Source organism: Patagioenas fasciata, chromosome 5 (assembly GCF_037038585.1).
Source record: "Patagioenas fasciata isolate bPatFas1 chromosome 5, bPatFas1.hap1, whole genome shotgun sequence".
Taxonomy (NCBI): Eukaryota; Metazoa; Chordata; class Aves; order Columbiformes; family Columbidae; genus Patagioenas; species Patagioenas fasciata.
Genome location: NC_092524.1, coordinates 53,558,751 through 53,578,800, shown reverse-complemented (window position 1 = coordinate 53,578,800; position 20,050 = coordinate 53,558,751). Strand labels below are relative to the sequence as shown.

At 37.0% G+C, this 20,050-nt stretch overlaps 1 protein-coding gene across 7 annotated transcripts in view; it reads right to left on the bottom strand.

Annotated features, from left to right (window-relative positions):
- Positions 1–306: 306 nt before the first annotated feature.
- DGLUCY (D-glutamate cyclase) overlaps positions 307–20,050 on the bottom strand; it is a 50,589-nt gene continuing 30,845 nt past the window's right edge. For 6 of the 7 annotated variants that reach the window (XM_065838843.2, XM_071809563.1, XM_071809560.1 and 3 more), the window contains 8 exons: positions 19,095–19,217; positions 16,652–16,846; positions 14,407–14,667; positions 13,778–13,877; positions 11,884–12,032; positions 6,814–6,933; positions 5,504–5,655; positions 307–754 (listed from right to left, as the gene is read on the bottom strand). In XM_065838843.2, the coding sequence (XP_065694915.1) occupies positions 611–754; positions 5,504–5,655; positions 6,814–6,933; positions 11,884–12,032; positions 13,778–13,877; positions 14,407–14,667; positions 16,652–16,846; positions 19,095–19,217 (1,244 nt within the window). In that variant the 3' untranslated portion in view covers positions 307–610. The remainder of the gene's footprint in view (positions 755–5,503; positions 5,656–6,813; positions 6,934–11,883; positions 12,033–13,777; positions 13,878–14,406; positions 14,668–16,651; positions 16,847–19,094; positions 19,218–20,050) is intronic. The other variant, XM_065838847.2, reaches the window with a different exon arrangement.

Sequence of the window (20,050 nt, the reverse complement as noted above, 5' to 3'; positions counted from 1 at the left end):
CACCCTTTACATGGGACGTCTGCAACGCCGCCCTGCATTTCATGAGCTCATTTAGAGTTCTCCCCTTATCTCCTCACACTTCACAAACTCTCCACCACCATCAGACGGCAGCATTGGAGGGGCTCCAGGACATGTGCATGGGAGCTATATTTAACAACTTTCACTGCTGTAACACTGGGGTAGTTTGTTTTGAACCTCCCCACTCCACTGCAGCTGCTTTCCCCACCACAAGGTATTTTTAAATCTGAGTTGCTGCAAGAGTTACTTCCTGTTGCAGTTATGAGGTTAGTAAAACAGGAACAGCAGTGCGATAATATTGCCTTTTAATGACAAGCTTTCTTTGTAAAAGCCAGATCACCTCTTAGTATATAATATCATTTAATATCCATTATTCATTATAAAATTACAGAAAAGAAAGGCAGACCAAATCACCACAATGATATCCCCCTCTCAATTCAGAGATCTTGTAAAGGTAACAATTAAAGGTCATGTGCAGCCAAGACACCAGAGATGAAAAGTCATCTTTTTCTGATCTTTTAGACCTTATGAGAGCCCAGGGAATAACGAAATTACATGGGAGCAACTCTTGATACAGAAATCACGGGCACAGTCACTGCTGCACTTCTTGCAGGAGCTTTTCAATCAGAAGCGAGTGGGTGGTGTAGAAGGGCAGCCCATCTACTTCCATTTCTAGACTGGCAGTTTTTCCACTGCGGACCCCATGCTGCACAAGTGTTTTCAGAAGCTTTTCTTCCTTAAAAACACAAGAAGTAGAATAAAATTAAAATCCTGAGTCAGACAAGAGCATTCGTCAAGAACTTTTAATTCTAGGAGAGACTGACCACATCCTTTGTATTTATTTTGACAGCAATTTGCTAACACCCTTTTGTTTTCCTGTCCCAAAGGGTGTGTGTGGTGTCTGGAACACAGAGAGTATCAAAAGGCTTGTATTCTTGGCTGCTACTTAGCTACTGAATGATATCACTGTTCTCCACACTCCCTCAAACAGCACATTTGTGTCAATTCAGAAACATGAATCCTTTTTTGCCTGGTTTCAAGTTTCTATATTGCACAAATCAGAATCAGAGTGAACCTCCACCCAAAGCATCTCAAGAACCTACCTGTGGTTTTCCCAGTGTAGCAGCTGGCTGCAGATGCATTTTTAAAGAAAATTAACCCAAGGGAAAGAGGGTGCATCAGGAAAAAAGGTAACAGAGGGTACCTGAATGGGTTGGACAGTCAATTTCCTATATCTTCTGTGAGCTCTGCCGGCCTTCTGCGCTCTTTTTTTTTTTTTTTTTTTTCCTATTGATTTTATGAGCTTTCTGGCCAGTTAGGAAAGGGATGGGGGGAAAAAGAAAATCCTAAAATGTACTTCCTTGGGATTCTCTGAAATATTGTATACTTTGTTTAGAACTGCAACTCAATTTCATGTTTATAACAGTTATTTTCTTAAATAACAGTAACTCAAGCAGATAACAAAGCATGTTCCAAGCTGGGCTGTTATAGTGCACAGAGGGAACAAAACCCTCAGTTGTGAGCTATGGGCCAGTTAGCATTACAGGATGAAAAGATGGGATAAATCAGCTCTGAAAAAAACACCAGGTCTATGAGCAAAGAAACTAGAAGACCTGGTTTCAAAGGGACATATGTCTAGTATAAAGTGCTTTGCTTTTCATTTGACATGAAATGTACACAGTAAAACTCTTTCTATTGTTCTACAACTTTAATTTATTTATCTAATTTCATTAATAAAAATCTAAGAAAAATCAAAAGCCGAGTCACATCTGGGCTTCCCCTTGCCCCAAACCTGTGGTAATTTACATAAGACCTGGAAATATTCATATACTTATTTTTTTCTTCCTTTTCTCCGCTAGGAATGCCTTCCTTGGTCCTTGGTCTACTGTTCTCTTTCCATTTGTGTGAGACCTGCTTTGATCAAAACTGCTACTGAAACAGCCCTACCGGTGTCCTTGACAAACAGTTTTATTGGTTTAAATACTTCTTGTTTGATATTCCTATACAATAATCTCTAGCAAAGTCCTTTATCTCTTGAACACAAATTAATGATGAAAAAAATTATCAAGTTAAAATGACTAATATTCCCTTATGAAAAGTTAGTTGTAGGTTTGGTGTTTTGGTTTGTTTTTGGTTTTTTTTTTGGTGTTTGGTTGTTTTTTTGTTTGGTTGGTTTTTGTTGTTTGTTTGTTTGTTTGTTTTTGGGGATTTCTAAACCATAAAGGTACAATAGCTTTAGATCTGAATTTAGACCCAAAACGGTTGTATTTTGCATAATACAGTATACGACCCAAATATAAGCATTTCTGAAAGAATTAAAGCATACCTTGCATGATCACATAGCAGAGACTTTACTATGATTTGGTAACTTGCTTTCTGAATGCTCTTTATAATGAAATGTTTTCTATTTCCTAGTAAAACACCTCAGTTCTTAGCTGCCACAAGATTAAATGAGGTACTGGTGTTCTATTAAAGGAAAAATATGCCTAGTTACATAGCGTCAGTCCTGACATCATGTAACAATACAGCAATGATACAGCTATTTAAGGAAATTATCTGGCTACACTGGTAGCATAAAAAGTGCTACTTTGTAGTTTACAAAATATACACATCAGCTTATATGACATGAATGTACGTATCTATGAATGTAAATATAAGCACCTGGTCTTTCTGCATGAGAGAGGTTTTTCTTAGCACTGAGTAGTTATATGCAAAGTGGCAAATTAGATCTCCTGTGTCACAGAAAAAACACCTGAACTGGATACATAAAATGTAATTTCTATTTGATTTGTTTCTCCTACATTATTTATGTTAGAGCTCTCTCATCTGCTTACCTGGGGAAGAAAGACTCGGCTGGCTTAATACTATGTAACTGTGCCTGATAAACTGAATTCTGTCATCAAATGCGGTTGTTTTCATTTGTAAGGAACATGCAATATATACAGTACACTTCCTTAGCTGTAAAGTGATGCAATTTGCTCACAGTTATCTCTTTAGTAAATAATTATGTTGGGAGTGGGGTAACCAGAAAAAACAATCAAGTTAATAGAAAAAGAGCTTTTTAAAGGAAAAAAACCCTCAGTTATGGATGACAATGCTGATAGAGAATACTAGAACAAATGTCACATCTTTATATATTGTTCATTTATAAAGTAATTAATATTCTTATAGGTCATAATTTGAAAATAAATACTATACAGTTTATTTCTTACCATTAATAAAGAGTTCAGTAAAGGAATAACTGCCTGATATATGGTTCTGAGATGCAAGGAAATGCAGAGTTGACAGTAAGCATTAGCTCTGTTTGGATATGCTTGAATTAATATATTTCCCTACAGTCACTTTGGTATTAAAGTACCACAAACATCTGAAAAATGCAACCAATATTATATTAACCAACGTAATCATGATTCAACTGCACAACTGAAAAGTAAGTAAAGATTGTTTAGATCAAATTGTCTCTTGCTCATCACGTTCTCAACAAGCAACAAGTACTTTGCAGCATCTCTTATTAAAATTTGTGTCCAGGCTAATCCATGCACGTAGAACAATCCTGGTGCTCGGTCAGTGAGAATGGGGAGCTCCACAGCTCCATGCTCTGCTGCGGTTCCATCCTGACCCAGCCTCAGCATGAGGCTGCAGAGAAAGAACCTTTGTGTTCCAGGGGGAAACCTTCATTTAGTAACTACAACCTATAGTTTTTGTGGAAGGAACGCTATTTTTAGAAGAAAAATAAAACACATTACAAGAAAGCTGTTGGGTACTTAGGCATTCCTTCAGATGCCTTCTTTCCAACTACAAACATCAATTTGAATATGCATGGTGGTGCCCTTCATCTTTCTAGGGTAATTATGATAGCACTAAAAGAGGCTGGATTGGGCAGAATGTAGTCATATAAACATAAATGGTCTGAATTTTTTTTTTTATACTAATGGAGTATGTGAACACTAATGTGTTCAATCTTCTGCACTTTTTACTGCTATGTGACTTGTAATTAAAGATATCATATTCTCTTGACAGACTTCTTGTAATTTTCTCTCCTCTGCAAAACTCTTTCCATTAATTCTGTCTCAACAGATGTTAGTATTGCACTTTCACTAGCCCATTACTGGGTCATTATCCATATTCCCAGCTGTATAGCTTAGTAAAACAAAAACGAGAAGGATTTCCTGTACACGACATCACATTTAATTACAGTGTCTCATTACCAGGAATTTTGATCATAGCAGTTTTTAGGATATATTAATTTAAAGGGCAAAACCAGTAGATGTAACTGGAAAACGAAACAAAACAAAACAAAACAAAACCAAAATCAAACCAAACAAACACACAAAAGCAAAACAAAACAAAATATTGAAAAGTGAAAAGTGATTAATCTATTTTTGGCAAAGATTGCACTGAAAGGTGCCATATGCTCTAGTAAGTCTGACTATACGGCTATGCTAAACCTTGAGATCAGTTTCAGTTTTATGACCTTTAGACAAAAAAATCAAAATAACAAGAATTTAAAAAGACCTACTCTAAAATACTTAAGAGGTGCTTTGTTAGAAATCCATGCAGAACATGCTGTCACCTCAGGAGAAATATTCCGCTGTTGTGGGCAGTATCTGTGGTAGATGGATTACATTTTCCTTAGCGTTCTTGGAGGTCACAAACTCGCCAGTTTTGTCCAGGTCTTTATAGAGCTATTTTGCCAATAAAACTGAAGTTTGAAGTTCCTGAGTTACTACAAATATGGTGGAACAAACCTTACTTGATTGTTGAGTGGGTTTTTATTTTTAAGAAACGTGGAGTTAAAAATAGGGCCATGTGCTTAGCAGGATGAGCACAGATCACAGTCATTTCTCACCCTTCTCAGTTATTTTATTTTTTCTCAGTCTGAAACCTTTGCATTCCCAGAATATCACACTGCTCAGGGCTGCATTAGTGAAAACACCTTTAAAAATATTCATCCACAGTCTTTCTCCAACTTTAATTTAGAAACATTCAAAACTAATTATGGAAAGGATCTAACACAACTAGAAAAGGTAGAAAGATGAGAAGCAAGGTGCAAAGATCAGAAGTACGGAGTGGCTTCTGTATCAGGACTTTTGATTTTGGAAGACAGACATCTGAAGGAGCATGTAACAGAGATCTATAAAATCATGAATGGTGCTAAGGAAGTGAACAGGGAATTTTAATCACTGATTTGCAATACAAGGATTTCTTGCACTGCCCATAAAACCATATCACTGTCTTGTGCTCAAAGTCGCATCACACAAGTACATTCATTTTTGAGGATTTTTATGTTCAATCTGTCTTGAATCCTTTGCGGAGTATTGTAAGTACAGTGTTGCTGCTCATTTACCACTGATTCCCAGAAGTCACCAAAAGACCACAAGATGGTAAAGCCATTGAACTGCACTAGGCAGGATTTAGTGGCTGGTGGCTGATTCCATCTACATGTCATGAGCAAGTCACAACTCCCTGGCCCTACAGAAATCACCTTGGTCACTGATGGAAGTGCTGACTGCCAGACCATCCTCTTTGATAACTGTGGAAACCCAATAGCTTTCCTCAGATAGCGGTCATGTATTTCACAAGTGCTGAGAATATACAGAGCACAAGCAATGGCGTAGCCTCCCCAGTTAGAGACTCCTGCAAAACAGTGACACCAGGAAACAAAATTGTAAAAAAACCAACAATAGTTATCGCAAAAACACCCAACCTACTTAAGTTACTAAGCACATACAGCTGAGTCTCATGTCATGATGGTAAAATAGAACATGGATATGAATTAAATATTGACATGACTTTGAAATGCTTGTTTCAGAAATTCACAATTGCTTAACATATTAAAATGTTTCCACAGCATTTCAGATTGAATTTCTGCAAGTTTCCATCTAGCTTAGATTGTGGTTTGTCTTCCCAACAAAGCAAAAACTCAGATGGGCGTGGTCTATAACACAATTCCACTTGGCTGAACATGAAGTCCATGAACCGTGAGGAGCTGTGCTACAGCTCAGTACCTTTTGCTTTCAAGCACACAGAGGCAGAAGATTTTAAGAAAGTATCCCAAACCAGGTAAATTTTCACACGGGTCAGGTGTACTACTGCAGAGAAGCCCTTTTTGGTCACAAATAGTGACTGATAAAAGAGTTCAGCAATTTCATAAGATTTAAAGCCATGGTGAAATGGATTGTTTGTGTCTTGATGACGCGTGCTTGGTGTCAGTATTACATACAAAAATATATTCTAATATAATAAGTATCCAGACATTTTCTATATGCTGTTATCAAATCAGTCCACCCAGTCTTGTTTGACAGTTTCTTTATCAAGAGTGTATTGGAGAGCATTAGATTTGAAACTTGCTTTGAGAAGTTCTCTCTGCTGCCTGGTACCTTTTCCAGAGATGCAGAATAGCAAAATTAAAAAAAATAAAATAAAATAAGTGCAGGTTCTCTTAGTGTATGTAGTTTTCTACATTAAAACGTGTCCAAACCTCCGCCTCACTTCCCTTTGCAGGGTGTGACAGTTATTACTGAAGGTACGATTTTTCCAGAATATTCAGGATTTACTCTATCATTGACAATTAAATGCACTTTCTTCATGGCACTTCCTCAATTTTCAGTCATTTCTACTGGAACTGTAGTTGTTTAGTTATTTAGAAATTAGACACAATACAGATTTGTTTGCTGCTGATGACTTGGTCATACAAAAAAAGGGTCAATACAAATTGGTTGGAAAGACACACGTTTTCTTGTGAATTGCATTCTCAAACATCAACACCTTCCCCACCCTCCAAAAATCCCTTACCAGCTACAATAGTAAAATCAGCTTCAACATCACAAGCTACAACATCTCCATTTTTTATGTGCTTCTTTACAGCATCTTTTACTTTGCCCATTCCTAATTCATTTCCTCCATCTCCAACACCTTAATTAAAAGAGAAAAAGGCCAAATGAGTATGAACGCAGCATATGACTAACAATCCATTTAGAAAGCAGCCAGTGTTTTCCCCAGAGTCTCTGTGAAAGCTGATGGCTCCATACAAGATGATTTATCCTTTTTAATCAAAAGTGTCTAAAACCAGAAGATGGAAGCTGAAAGCATCACATGTAAGTGTATCTATGAAATAGATACTGTACTGGCACAGGTAAAAGAAACAAATATTCTCAAGTGGTCATGAACTGCAGACAGAATTAAGATAGTTAACTTATGGAAGGCCTTAAATGAGTTTTTGATATAATGCATTATCATGAGTACATTAGTACCAGTAGAGAAAGGAGATATAGAAAACAAATCCAAAATACACCTGAGAAATTAGTCTATGATTCTATAATAAAGCAAGCATAGAAGACTTTGGTTTGTTAAAAGATTTAATTAAAAGAAGATACTAAAAGTAGCAATTATTGCAGAAAGATAAGCAAAAATAAATGTAAGGACTCTGGCAGAAGTAGGACTTACTGCACTGGCAATCTGTTTTATACATATCACTATCATCATGCCACAGTGTACAAAGAGCCCAACCCTGTGTACTATTATTGTTTTCATTTTTTCTAGTAATTTATGAAAAAAAAATGGCTAGTGTGTGTTTTTTTTGGCTTGTTCATATATTCAGGATGTGCGGCCTGGATTTTTGTTGGTCAAGGAAACAAATGTCTCAGTGATTTCAGTAAAATCAATGGGACTTATTTCAGGAAAATTCTAGGCAACCCTACGTTTGGGACATAAAACTGCTAGATGTCATTTAGAGATCTGGAGATGAGGATAAGACATAAACTAGTAGCTTTCATGAAATCTGGATAGTACCTTTAGTCTCTTATCTATGTGTAAAAAAAGCCCAAACAAACAACAACTATAAAAAACAAACAAACAAAAAAAACCCACACAAAAGCAAAAACCACACACACAGAAAAATATCCATTTATTTAAATGGAAATTAACATTACTCTTTCACCTAATAGTCTAAATGGCCCTTTCTCAAGTTTGAAGATTTTACAGAAAAAAACTAGGTAATCTCTGGGAAACAGAACAGTTAAGAGCTCCAAGTCTTCACTGCAATGTATCATCTTTGCATTTGAAATGTGACAGTGCTCTAATACATAGAATGTGTTACAGGAGAGAAATTACAGGCTTTATAATTTACACTTCAAGCTCTGAAAACTGATAAATTAACACTTCTGGTAACTGCATAAGTATCTCACATAAGTCTGTAGCAAATTTCTTCTTTAAATGAAATGAAAATTTATTTCTTAGCGGCAATTTTTTATATAACTCCTCAAGTCTAAGTAGTCCAGGGGAGCACAACTGGGTGACACATAACTTATGTAAAAGGATTTGCCATGAAACAGCTACTCTCTTATCTGCTTAAATAAGCTGTTCACATTTATTTTGGTGTTGAGATTTAATGGTGCTTTCTAAAATCTGTGTGTTGATGGTACTTTTCAAATAGGTGATGACATAACCATGGTGCCTCTATCATCATATAAATATGATAGTTACTACTGTTTTGTAAGAATCCACACAAAATTTTGATTATTCAAAATCTGAAATTTTGCTCTCAATATTATATTAAAAGGCTAAAATGAACTCCTCTCCTTTTGAAGATCATCAACAGTTGCTTTAACTGAATGATACTAATCCATTGCCTTGGGGTGTTTTGTCTCAGCCCTGCTTTGCTGTTTCTTGTCTTTGTGGAAGCGCTGTCCCCAGGACAGTTATGCAGCCAGTAGATGGCCTGCTGTGGATGGATCCCATCATCAGCACTACACTGCAGGGAAAAGAACACCACACTAAAAATTTTCCCACACCTTCTCTTTTTGTTCTTCCTCTACACGTGGGCAGAGCCCTACATTTTACTGTTCATTTCCAGAGTGAGTTTCACCTGACAAAACGCAGCCACCTACCCATGATCCAGTCAGCTGGACTTCTTTGAAAGTCAGCAGAGAGGAACAGACCCTTCAAACACTCCATTCACCTCACCCGAGGCAGACGTCTCAAATATAGACGTCTGAAAATAGACAAGATGAATAGCTTCTCCTAAAGAGCTGAGCGCTTTCCAGGCAGGGGAAAAATAGTTCTGTCAGATCTTCCACACAAGTTTTCACTGACTACATTGTTTTCTGAAACTGCATTCATGAAAAATGCAGGAAACGTCAGTCTTCTGCGCTAAAAAATCATTTATATGAAAGAGAAACAAGTGTGACCACATTTTTTCATGTAGTACTTTGGAAAGCTTTTCATTAGCTCCTCTATAAATAGCATATAACCATGTCATTGTATGACAGCTGAAAAAAATAGCATGTGGTTTCAGTAACATCTCTTCAGCTTTCATTTCAATCTTTCGTGGAAAACGAGTCCTTCCTACCTCAGTCTTTCCTGTCACCTTATTTTGTATATTCCTGAAGGTTTCTGCTGACTGTATGACTTTTTATAATATCAGTACCCATACAATTACAGGGATTGTTCATTATTTGTCCGTGGTCCAATTCCTAGATCAGTTTGGTTTGTTGGTGGTGGTGGTTTGTTTTTGTTTTGTTTTGTTCTTTTTTTTCGAGACACAGCTCTTGTTTTAAATGCAAAACTTGACATCAATTAATCAGCATGTAACAAATGTTCTAATATTTCTGCTGTCCACTTACTGACCCAGCGCTTGTTGCAACAGAGCACACTACATAAAGGCTTCTGTAAGGCTGAAAACTTGCTCTTTCTAGACTCCTTTTCTTGTTTATAATGTTATTTAAGTAGTCCATCCTAAATGGGTGCTGTACAATATTTGCCTTTTATTTTGGAACTAGACTCATGCCTCCAAATTCCAACTGACCATGAAGAAAATCAAAGATAGAACTACTGGAAAATTTTATCATAACCAGTAGTAATAAATTATCACCAGTAATGAGAGACAAGACGCAAAGGCCACAGCCCAGATTTGTGCCTTGTTAAGCTAGGCTTTGCAGAAATACCTTGAAAAATCCAACAGCTATCCCAAGAAATTGTAATCAAAGTAAAGAAACAAACACAAAAACTTAGCGTAATAAGCAAAATGAGAAACATTAACTATGTAACAGACAATGTAAGGAAAAATCACATTGTTTTTCTATTGACACTCAATTAGTTCTCCAGTGTAGAACATCCATGTACTCAAATCCCACAGGAGATCAGAGCAGACACCTTCATTGTTTTTTGAAGCCTATGACTTGTTAAATCATATTCTATGCAGACATCTCTTTAGAGCAGTGGGACAAAGTGAATCTGGATCACTGGTTCTTTCTCATTCACAAGCTCGTGGTATTTTTAATTAATGACATTTCATAGTATGTTTGAACACTTAGAGAATGTTTAAATCAAACTAAATTCTGCTGAACAGATTCAAATTCCCAGTGTGCAGAACACTCTAAACTCCACCAAATCAATAATATACTTTGAACTGCTCTGGGAAATATTTTAAAAGATGAGGGTATTTTTATTAAAGGAAACAGGATGTGATATTACATAAGTAGCTGGAGAGATGAAGTCCTTGTATTAACAGTCTAAAATTAGAGATAAAATAATTGAAATTAACTGCAGCAGGTAAAGCTCTGAGGCATTTTTCTAAACATCTTTATGAAAGAGAGCCTTTCCTATCCTTATTCAGACAATCTTTGGCTTCTCTGCTGAGATTGCCAACAGAGTGCCATCTAGAGTGCTGCTTTTTGAATGTTGAAACTTATTCCTTAGGAATAGGACAAAAATTTGAATTAAATCTAAGTAAAATGTACTGCAAGTTCTAATATAAACAAAATTTGCCAGTGAACTCTTCTGCTATACAGCTTCTAAATGATTCCAATACAGTGAAATCAGATTACACGTTATTTCTGCGGGAAGTCTTGAAATTCTGTGGAAACATTTGAAAACCATTGTTACTGAAAAGTAAAGGTTCTGGTGCTTTTGGTAATACTTAGGAGTGAATCCACAGGACTACAAGAAGTAAAAAACCCAGATCAGCAGACAAGTTCTGATGTGACTGAAATCAGACTGGGCACTTATTTCTAATTTTGTTTCTAATATTTATACAGATTATATATCTCCTAGCTCTGTTTTGGGCCACACAGTGTAGCACAAAGCATTTGATTGTACAAGGATGTTGCACAACACTTTATATATATATATATAGGGAAATCCTTGATCTATAGCATATTCTTTTGAAACCAGATACAAGTCAATTTTCAGGAGAAAAAGGACTATTAACAAACGAGAGGAGCACTGCGTTGATAAAAGCACTCTTATTGTCTAATGTTAGTACTAAGTCAATGCTAATGTAGGCTTGGCAGGAAGGACAACATACTCCTTTAAAGATTATAATTGTATATGTATATTTTGTTAGGGAAGGCACTATTATAATATGTGGAAATTTGCAATCCCACTTAAAAGAATGTACTGCTGAAAGGCAATATAAACCAAGATTCTGTCCATACTGCTCTTTCAACACAGGTTTAACAATCATAGAAATAACACTAATATTTTAATATGTAATGTTTCCATTCAGTAGTCATTTGCTGTCTAGGATGCCTTTCATACACAGAATACAGAAAAAAATCAGTATCAAAAACTATATTTAGAGAAACATGTATGCACACTGATGTATAAAAATTACACACATCTGGGCTTGCTTTTTTGTCCTTAAATACATATGAAATCAACTCCTTCATTTTTTTGGTTGTGAGAATTCTTCAATAGAAACCTCTACAATTTCTCTACCAACAGTTTCTAAATTCAACCACAACAAGCAGCTGTAGCCCACACGTGGCTCTTCAACACCTGCCTCCTGCTCCCCTTCACTTCCAATAAGAGTTCTTGGTTTACGCTTCTCTTGCTTCTGAGAGCATCACACAAACTCACACATACCTGTTGTTCTGACTCCTGGAATGGTTTGTGCAGCTAAAAATAGCTCATCGATGGGATCCACCAGATGTTTAATGTTAGCTTTCCTGGCATTGTAATAATTGCCATCAGCAGCACGCCCAGCACGCTCGATTGCTATCAGGTGATCAAATCTGGTTAGAGACAAGTGGAAAAAGAGAGTCAAAGCTGTGATCCTGACACAGTGAACTCTTCTGTTGGCTGCTGCTTCTGTTGTGCTGGGTTCTGCTTTTTGACCATCTGGGATTCAAGGTAAAACACAGATGCTGTTTCATTATCTCTGATTGTAATTCTCTACAGTTTATTTTCAAAGGTTAGTCTAGTTTCCTTATAGCTTTAATGCAACTGCCTCAAACTACATTTGTCACCAAGACATTGAGAAGTTTCTCAAATCCTTCTAACCAGCAATCCTTTGGGTCAGCCATCTGGCCTTGCTCTGTTTCATATTAAAATACACAATATCTTGTAAGACTAGTATGTCTCTGTGTTTTCAAAGAAAACAAAAATGCAGCAAATTAATGAACATTCAAATCCTTGTTAATGTAAATATAGTATCTACTTAAAGTACATTGCTTAACAAATGTTCATTTGTTTCCAGTTAGGGAGTTTTTTGCTTTGGGGAATTTTTCTCTAAGTCTATGGCTATTTTGTTATTTATGAAAGTAGACAGATGTACTGCAGATGTCCTACATTTTAAGCAGAATTCTAGCACTCAGTTCTGCCACTGTATGTTAGAATTGAGTTATTTTGCTTCTCTTTCTCCGGTTTTGCTGCCAAGAGGTTACTAATTCTGCTGAATTACTCTATGTTTTTGTGGGTAGGCATCTACAGTGACTGCAGAGATCTTAAGTAGGTTAGTCTACTTTAAACACTTGAGCTTTTGGGAACTGTGGGATCAGCTGAAACAGAAACTGGCTATAATTATATTATGCATAGCTATAAACCACACTTTTAAAGCAATACATAAAAATGAAGATAGTATCATGCACATAAATATAGCATACACTAACTTGTGGAAAGAAATGGGAATTGAATAAGTTGATGAAGCAAATACCAAAGTGAAATATCTTTTCATTAGAGAACAAACTGAAAGCAATGACATTAAAATGCTTTACAAGGAAGATCACTAAAAATGAGCAATGTATGCCTAATTAAAGGAAATGTAAGCTGCCTGTTAAGTAACAAAATGTGTGTACATCTACTTAGCAAATTCTCCAGTGCATTAAGCCTCATCACATACTTTGTATAAATCTGAATTTTTGGCCAATGTTGTATACTCAACATTGACTATGCAAAGAGCTCAAATCAATATTGAGAAGTGCATGCATACATTTGCAATTTTGGCTTTGGCTGCCTAAAGATAATAGGATGTTCACTTCCACACTATTACAAACACACGACGTTTCATTAAATCAGATCAGATTACCCAGTTGTCAGACGTGAACCAAAGCTCTAGAAAGTGAACACGCTACACAGCTCTTTTCCTAGCTTTCATTGACTCTGACATAATACTTCTCCTTTCTAATTTTCTCGCTGATTTAAAAACTGGTAAAACAATAAATTTTGTGTGTGTACATATCTACATCTATGGAATAACAGCTGAAAAGCTCTTAGAAATTTTTCAGAGGAAAACAGCTATTGATTTATGAAGTACTGTTTCTTTTTTTTGTACTCCAGAAATGCATAATTGCAGAACAACATGGAACTCTGTACTCTGTGCGCTCCAATACCAATGTTTCGCTTTGAAGTTTGTTCTGTTCATTCCAAGTCTCAAGGATGCACTTGTAGCCATTACACCTTCTTAGATCATGGTCATTATTTTTATTATAACTTCACATAGTAGAGCTGTGACCTGTTCTCAAAAACTGAATACACATACCTAGGTCTTTCAGGATTCCCATTCTCACACAAAAACATTAAAGCTGAATCATCACTTTCCTTTTGATAACTTAATAGAGGGACAGGTCTCTTCAGGACTCCTACAGGAAAACAAAACAAAATACAATTCAGATGCTATGTTGTTGGTTTTTTGTTGTGTGGTTTGGTTTTTTTGTGTTTTTTTTTTTTTTTTTGAGATGTGTTTGAGGAACTTTTTTTTTTTTTAAGGAGAAAAAAAGCAAGCAAAACAGTTGGAATAGTAAGGACTCAATGTTTTTACATAGGTCTTGATAAGGTTGCTGCATCCTTAAATTAAATTTGTTTGGTTGCTAGTGCTAGTAAATGGGACCTTGAGATAGAAAACAGGCCTACAAGAATAAGAACAGACATCCAGAATTCATCGCAAACAGCTAATCCAGAATCAGTACCCAGACATGTGAGCATTAACTTGATGCCAGCTAGGTTTAACAGAATGTCATCATAGCAACACTGATCAGAGCTTAAAAGATGAACTCTAGTTCATTCTCTGGAGAAAAAAAAATAAATCCTGTAATAAGTGACAATGAGATTAACTGAAGCAAAACTTGTCTCAAATTGGCAAGATAAAAACTGAACAAACACGTGTCTTACCTAGTTGAACAGCCTCTTCAATAATCTTTTTATTCAGATTCATGGCTCTCTGATCTGTTACTATGGCAACCTCTTTCTCCAAGGCCTGTAGCATAGCTGCAACAGCGAGGGCTCCCGGGGGCCCGTCGTTCTCTTCTGGTGGATCATAAGTGAAGTGGGTAGGAAATCCAGTTGTTATCAGCACTGACCGAGCATGGGAGAGGGACAGGGAAGCCTTCAGCAGCTCGTCTGGGCAGTGTAGATGAATTATACCCCGGTCTCCTAAAAAGTGTTTTTAAAGAGAGCAGTACACTTCAATATATTGTTCTCCTTTCAAAGATTCTGTGTAGGTAAACCTGCATACTTTAGTGACATAAAACGGGTCTTAAAAAAAAAAAAAAGAGAGAAAGAAAAACCTCTGATCAAGGCAGGAATTGGGGCAATTTCCTCAGGAAGCCTAGGAAGGCGTAGGATATGAGTAATGAAGATAATGGGCTGTGCTTCCGGGTTAAGAATTTCAGCTAACTGGCTTTTGAAAATTACTGTATCTAGCATCTCTAGGTATTAGTGTAAATAGCTTTTTCTTTTTCTGTGCAATTATTGCTTAGTGTTTCCTTTCCTTTGGCCCTTTGCTTTCCTCTCATTTGTGGTGACAGGCATGCTAGACCATGTTTAGCCACTGAAGGTAGATTGCAACTCAAGCATCCCAGATCTAAGAAGTTTTGATGCAGATTTCAGATGAGCAGGCTGGTCCTTGGATTCTTTTTAACTCTATTCCCTTAGGGAAGTGCTGCTTCCCAAATAAATTCCACTTAATGAAATGATGAACTACAGAAGTGAGGTTTCAGAGACATTGTAAGTTACCAGGGGACTTTAAAAACTCAATACAGTAGTACCCAGGTGATTGCTAAAAGATCTTGTAACACTTCATGTAGTAGAGAACCATGTTACCTGATGGTGAATATTAACAGATGTCTCTTCTTGTGGGTCGGTTCCTGAAGAGGCAATGCTGTGTTATCAGCGTATGTCTTCCATTGTTCAAATGCTTCCTATCCCCTTGCCCTTCCCTGGCACTCAGAAACACAAGCTGACAGTGCAGGAATGTTCATGGATGATAGGGAAAGGTAGGTCCTCGCTATTGTTTTCTAGCCTCCTCATATCTTCATCTTTCTCACCTTCCCCCTGCACTTTTATCTTTTTGTCCTCATTTTACCCTTTGCTATTCCTCTGTCTGTTCCCCCTACCTAACATGCAAGTGATATACAGATAGTGGACACAGAAAAAAAGCTCTGAACAAAACTAACAGAAGCATGGAATATTAGTCTCTGAGAACTGTACTCTCCTTTAGCAATAAAATGAGCCAACTCTTAAGTTAGGTCCTGTGTTTCGCAGAGCATGGCATTGTGCCAAGCTGAACTCCAAGGAGTGGGAAAAGGAGAGGCCTTGTGAGTAAAAATAAACAGACCCAAACACATGCACACAGCCCAAACCCAGAGCTTGGGAGAGCTGGGTGTAAGCCGTTTTCCACTACTGCCTACAGAGAATTTCAGAACATTTATGGGAAACTGAGATCAGAATGTACAGCAGACAGAGGGGACTAATCCCGTGCTTCTTTTAGTAATGGTTGTGCTATTCACTTTGCCTTTATTTCCCTCTCATCTTCTTTGTGCACACATGCAGCCCTACTTGAACCTCCTGTGGTGATCAGGTTGCTTTGGTCCAACACACAACACCTCAGTGATGAATATGTTAGCAGAGCTTGATGTAATTCCACCCATCAGAGAGGAGTGTTTGAAAAGCACATGCAACTACTAGAATTCTCTGGTAGGAGCATATGTAAAGAAACGTGCCATTTCCTCAACAGTGAATACCTGTGTAGCTGTTACCAGCATGCTGAGTTGCCCTGTACTTTACATACCAATTTCAGTTTTATTCAGTGACAGTTCTTATTCCTTTTGGTCTCTCCAGTCTGCTACAAACTTTGATGCTTCTGTGTGCTTTGTGAGTATTCAGTCATCAAGATCACATATTCCTTTATCCACAAGATTGAGTGGTTTTGGTCAGACTCTCACATTAGGCACAGTAACAGAAAAATTAAGACGTAGTAATATTAACTCACTGTATTCCACAAAGAAATATTAAAATCTTTAAATTGCTTTTAGATTCTTGCTGTGCTCTTGAACTTCATCAATATCTCAAACCAAGCAGGATAGGTCATATCTACCTCATAACAAAACCATTAAAGGAAGAGAGATTCTGTTTTTACCTGGATCTGTTCCAATTAGGGTCTCCAGTGTCTTTATCTTTTGGGCTGCTTCTACTGACACCATGCTATAATGCAGAGGATGCAGAGAAATGCAGTGGACTTGTGGGACTTGTCTTGAGGATCTGACTGTGACAGTGTTCTTTAGGTCGGTAATGAACATGGGGCTGGGAGAATGCGTAAATGCTAATGGAGTTCCTAAAATGGGTGAAAAGACTTCAATTAAACACGTTATTGCAATATATTGAAGTATCAGAACGATAAAATTACAACAAGCTATTAAATTTAACAACACAGAGTCTCTGCCTGATGACACTTACATCATAAAAACAGGTGATGTTTTAAGTTACTCTGCAGTAATTAATACATTTTGAGAAAGAAATTTATGCATATACATCTGAAAATGTTTTCACTTTTGAAAAGTTTATGTGGGTATTTGAGATCAGGTTCTTCTACAATATTCTCTTCGGTATAAACTTGAGGCAATTTAGGAAATGAACACTGATACCCTCCAAGGAAGCCTGTTGGGAACTGGCAAATCTGAAAATTGTGTTTGACATGCATGAAGAAAACTAGCGCTTTGCCATAAGAATAAGTTAATGCTTAAGTTTGCATAGTGTGCTGGTGATATTGTTTCTGTAAGAATAAATTAACTTTCTAGGTTCTAGAGTGTTGCTGGAATCTACAGTGTCTCTCTTGTACCTTTTAATGTCCTTGTGACATGATATGACAAAACTATGTCAACTACTCCCTGCTGGCTAGGAGTAGTCCTTTCTCAGTTTAAGAAAATGGGGAATAACATCTCTGCACAGTGTCTTGCTGACCTAGCTAGGAGACCTATACAAGGAATAATGACAAAAGGTGACCAGTAAGCCTTAATAAAGGGAAACCCAGTAGCATATAAAACCCTGGTGAACAATAAGCTTATCTAGACCTGACAGCATAGTAGCTCCTTAAGCTGAAAATATTGGCTGTCTTTATACTAATTCCAGAAGTCTTGATCTAGATTATACTTGATTTGGAAAAATTGGTATGCTGTTAGGTAAATCACAACTGGTACAAGTGAAATGTTACTTTGTTAGGATGGTGAAAAAGAAGGAGATATTTCTTTAACAAGTACATATGTGTTTGATCAGTGATCTGTTGGGAGTCTGTCTAGTTAATCTAAAAGCAGCTGGGGAACTTGGTTGTTGAGGTTTAATATACCTCATCAAACTATGTGAGCAGACAATTTCTATTTTTTGTGAGAAGTTAGCAGATTCATCTAAAATATGGGTAATGTAGGTATGGCAGAATTTTAACTACCTAAATGAGAAATGAGCACAGAAAAGCACACAGTGCCAAAAAAATCCTGGAATGCATTAATGACAACTGGTTTAAACACAGAAAATGGAGATACAAACAAAAGCAAAAGCCAGTTCCAGGCAAAGGCAGGACAGACAGCTGCTTCGGGCAGCACATTGTAGAGAGGCTGGCAATGTTTTTTTCTCTCCTTTTCCTGCATTAGAAATTTGAATACAACTGCTGGAGAACACATGAAAGAGTGGGATTTTCAGTTTGGATGTGCAACTGGAGAAAAGGGATTGTATGTAAGAAAGAAAAAGAAGTCTGCTCCTAGTGCTGAACATAGTTACAGCAGGTGTTGAGAGCAGTTTAGATAAACATCTGTAAGAAACAACAAGGATGCAGCAGATCCTGCAAGCAGGACAAAGCCAGTGACCTTCCAAGGCTCTCCCAGTTATGCTGCCTATGGCTATTAAGCTTCTCTTTCAGTAAGGACTACTATATAATACAAGATTTTATTCCACGCTAGTGATTTAGAGCATTATATAATACTGTCACTATGTTTTAGTTGCATTTTCTTGCTCTGTGCTCACGCCTGTTACAAATGACTGGATACAGTGCGGGACAGCTCTGTGCAGAGGACAAAGCTTCATTTCTGTAGTGTGTCACACTTCGGCTTAGAACAAAACCTAAAAGCTCAAATTATTTTCCAGCTCAATCCATTTCCACTTTGGAAAGATATCTGGCTGCCTTTTTTTGCCTTTTTTCTATCCTTTTTCCCTTTATTGTTTTAGTGCAGTGTTATATATATATAACATTTTTAAAGGATAAGCTTAAAAAAGAATGCCTTTAACATTCTAATTTTTAATAAGTCTTATAAAGGACATTTTGATGTTGCCAGAGCTTTAGGCTTCTGCTTTTAAAATACTCAGACAAAAATGATGTAATTTCAGTAGTAACTTTCTTGAAGGCTGACCTGCATTTCACGGTGCAAAATAGTCCTGACAAAGGTGTGAGGTTTTTTTTGGTTTTGTGGGCTGTTTTTTAGCTCACCCTGAAATCAAGCTTGCTAATCAGCCAACTTGTTCAGGCCACATTAAAAAAAAAGGTGAAAAAGAAATTGAAGGATAATGTTCAAAGAGTCTCCAAGTACAGCACATACTGCAGCTGATGACGGCTTCTACTCCTGTTACTCCACAGGCCCAGAACACTGGAATATCACCAGGGTGAAGGTGAACTGCATCTCCATAATCTGGTTTGGAAAGATCTTTTATTCCCAGCAGACCTGGAATTGATCAAAAATAAACGATGAGATTCTAATTAAGTAGTTCTAGTGCAACACTGGGGGGGGTGAACCCCAAACATCATTCAATGACACTAAGCTGGAATTGCAACAGTGGCAAGTCCCAGTGAAGTGGCATATTTAGTTTGCCTTCGAGTGCATGTCCCCAGAACCTGACCTGACTTGTTTTCTCTTTTTGTACTTGATGACATCAGTAAAAATGTATTCAGTTTATTCCTGCAACAAAACCCGAGCTAGGCGTGTATGCTGAGTTTCCAAGATATTATAAATCTTCTCTATCAACAGAAGAATTATATTCATAACATTTGCAAACAAGAATATATGACTGCAATGCAAAATGGCTTCTTTCTAGAACATTTTCTACTGCCTTAGCTTCCTACAGTCTTTAGCTACAGCAACAAGCAACCATCTTTTGCCTCTCTGAGTTAGATAACTACATCTCACTCTTATGCAGCTTTCAATGAATTGTCTTTTGCTTTAGTCTAACAAGTACTTGTAATATTCTGGGTCATTCTGAGCACTTGCTCTCTTCCCTTGGTTTTAAATTCTTCAGACACTTATACCACTGTCTTTTCTGGAATTAATTTATATAATCTGTATATATACAATAATTTACTCTTTCTGTTAAAATTAAATAGTGGAGACTCTCACTTGCCCAATCATCTCTACTCAAAGTAAGGACTTTTTACTAGTTGCCCAGCTTTAAGCACTCAGACCAAATATGTTACTGGGGTGCACTGTTCCCAATGACATCTACTTCCATGCTCTGCAATGTGATCCTTCTGCATAGGCAGCCCATGAGTCTGCTGACTGAC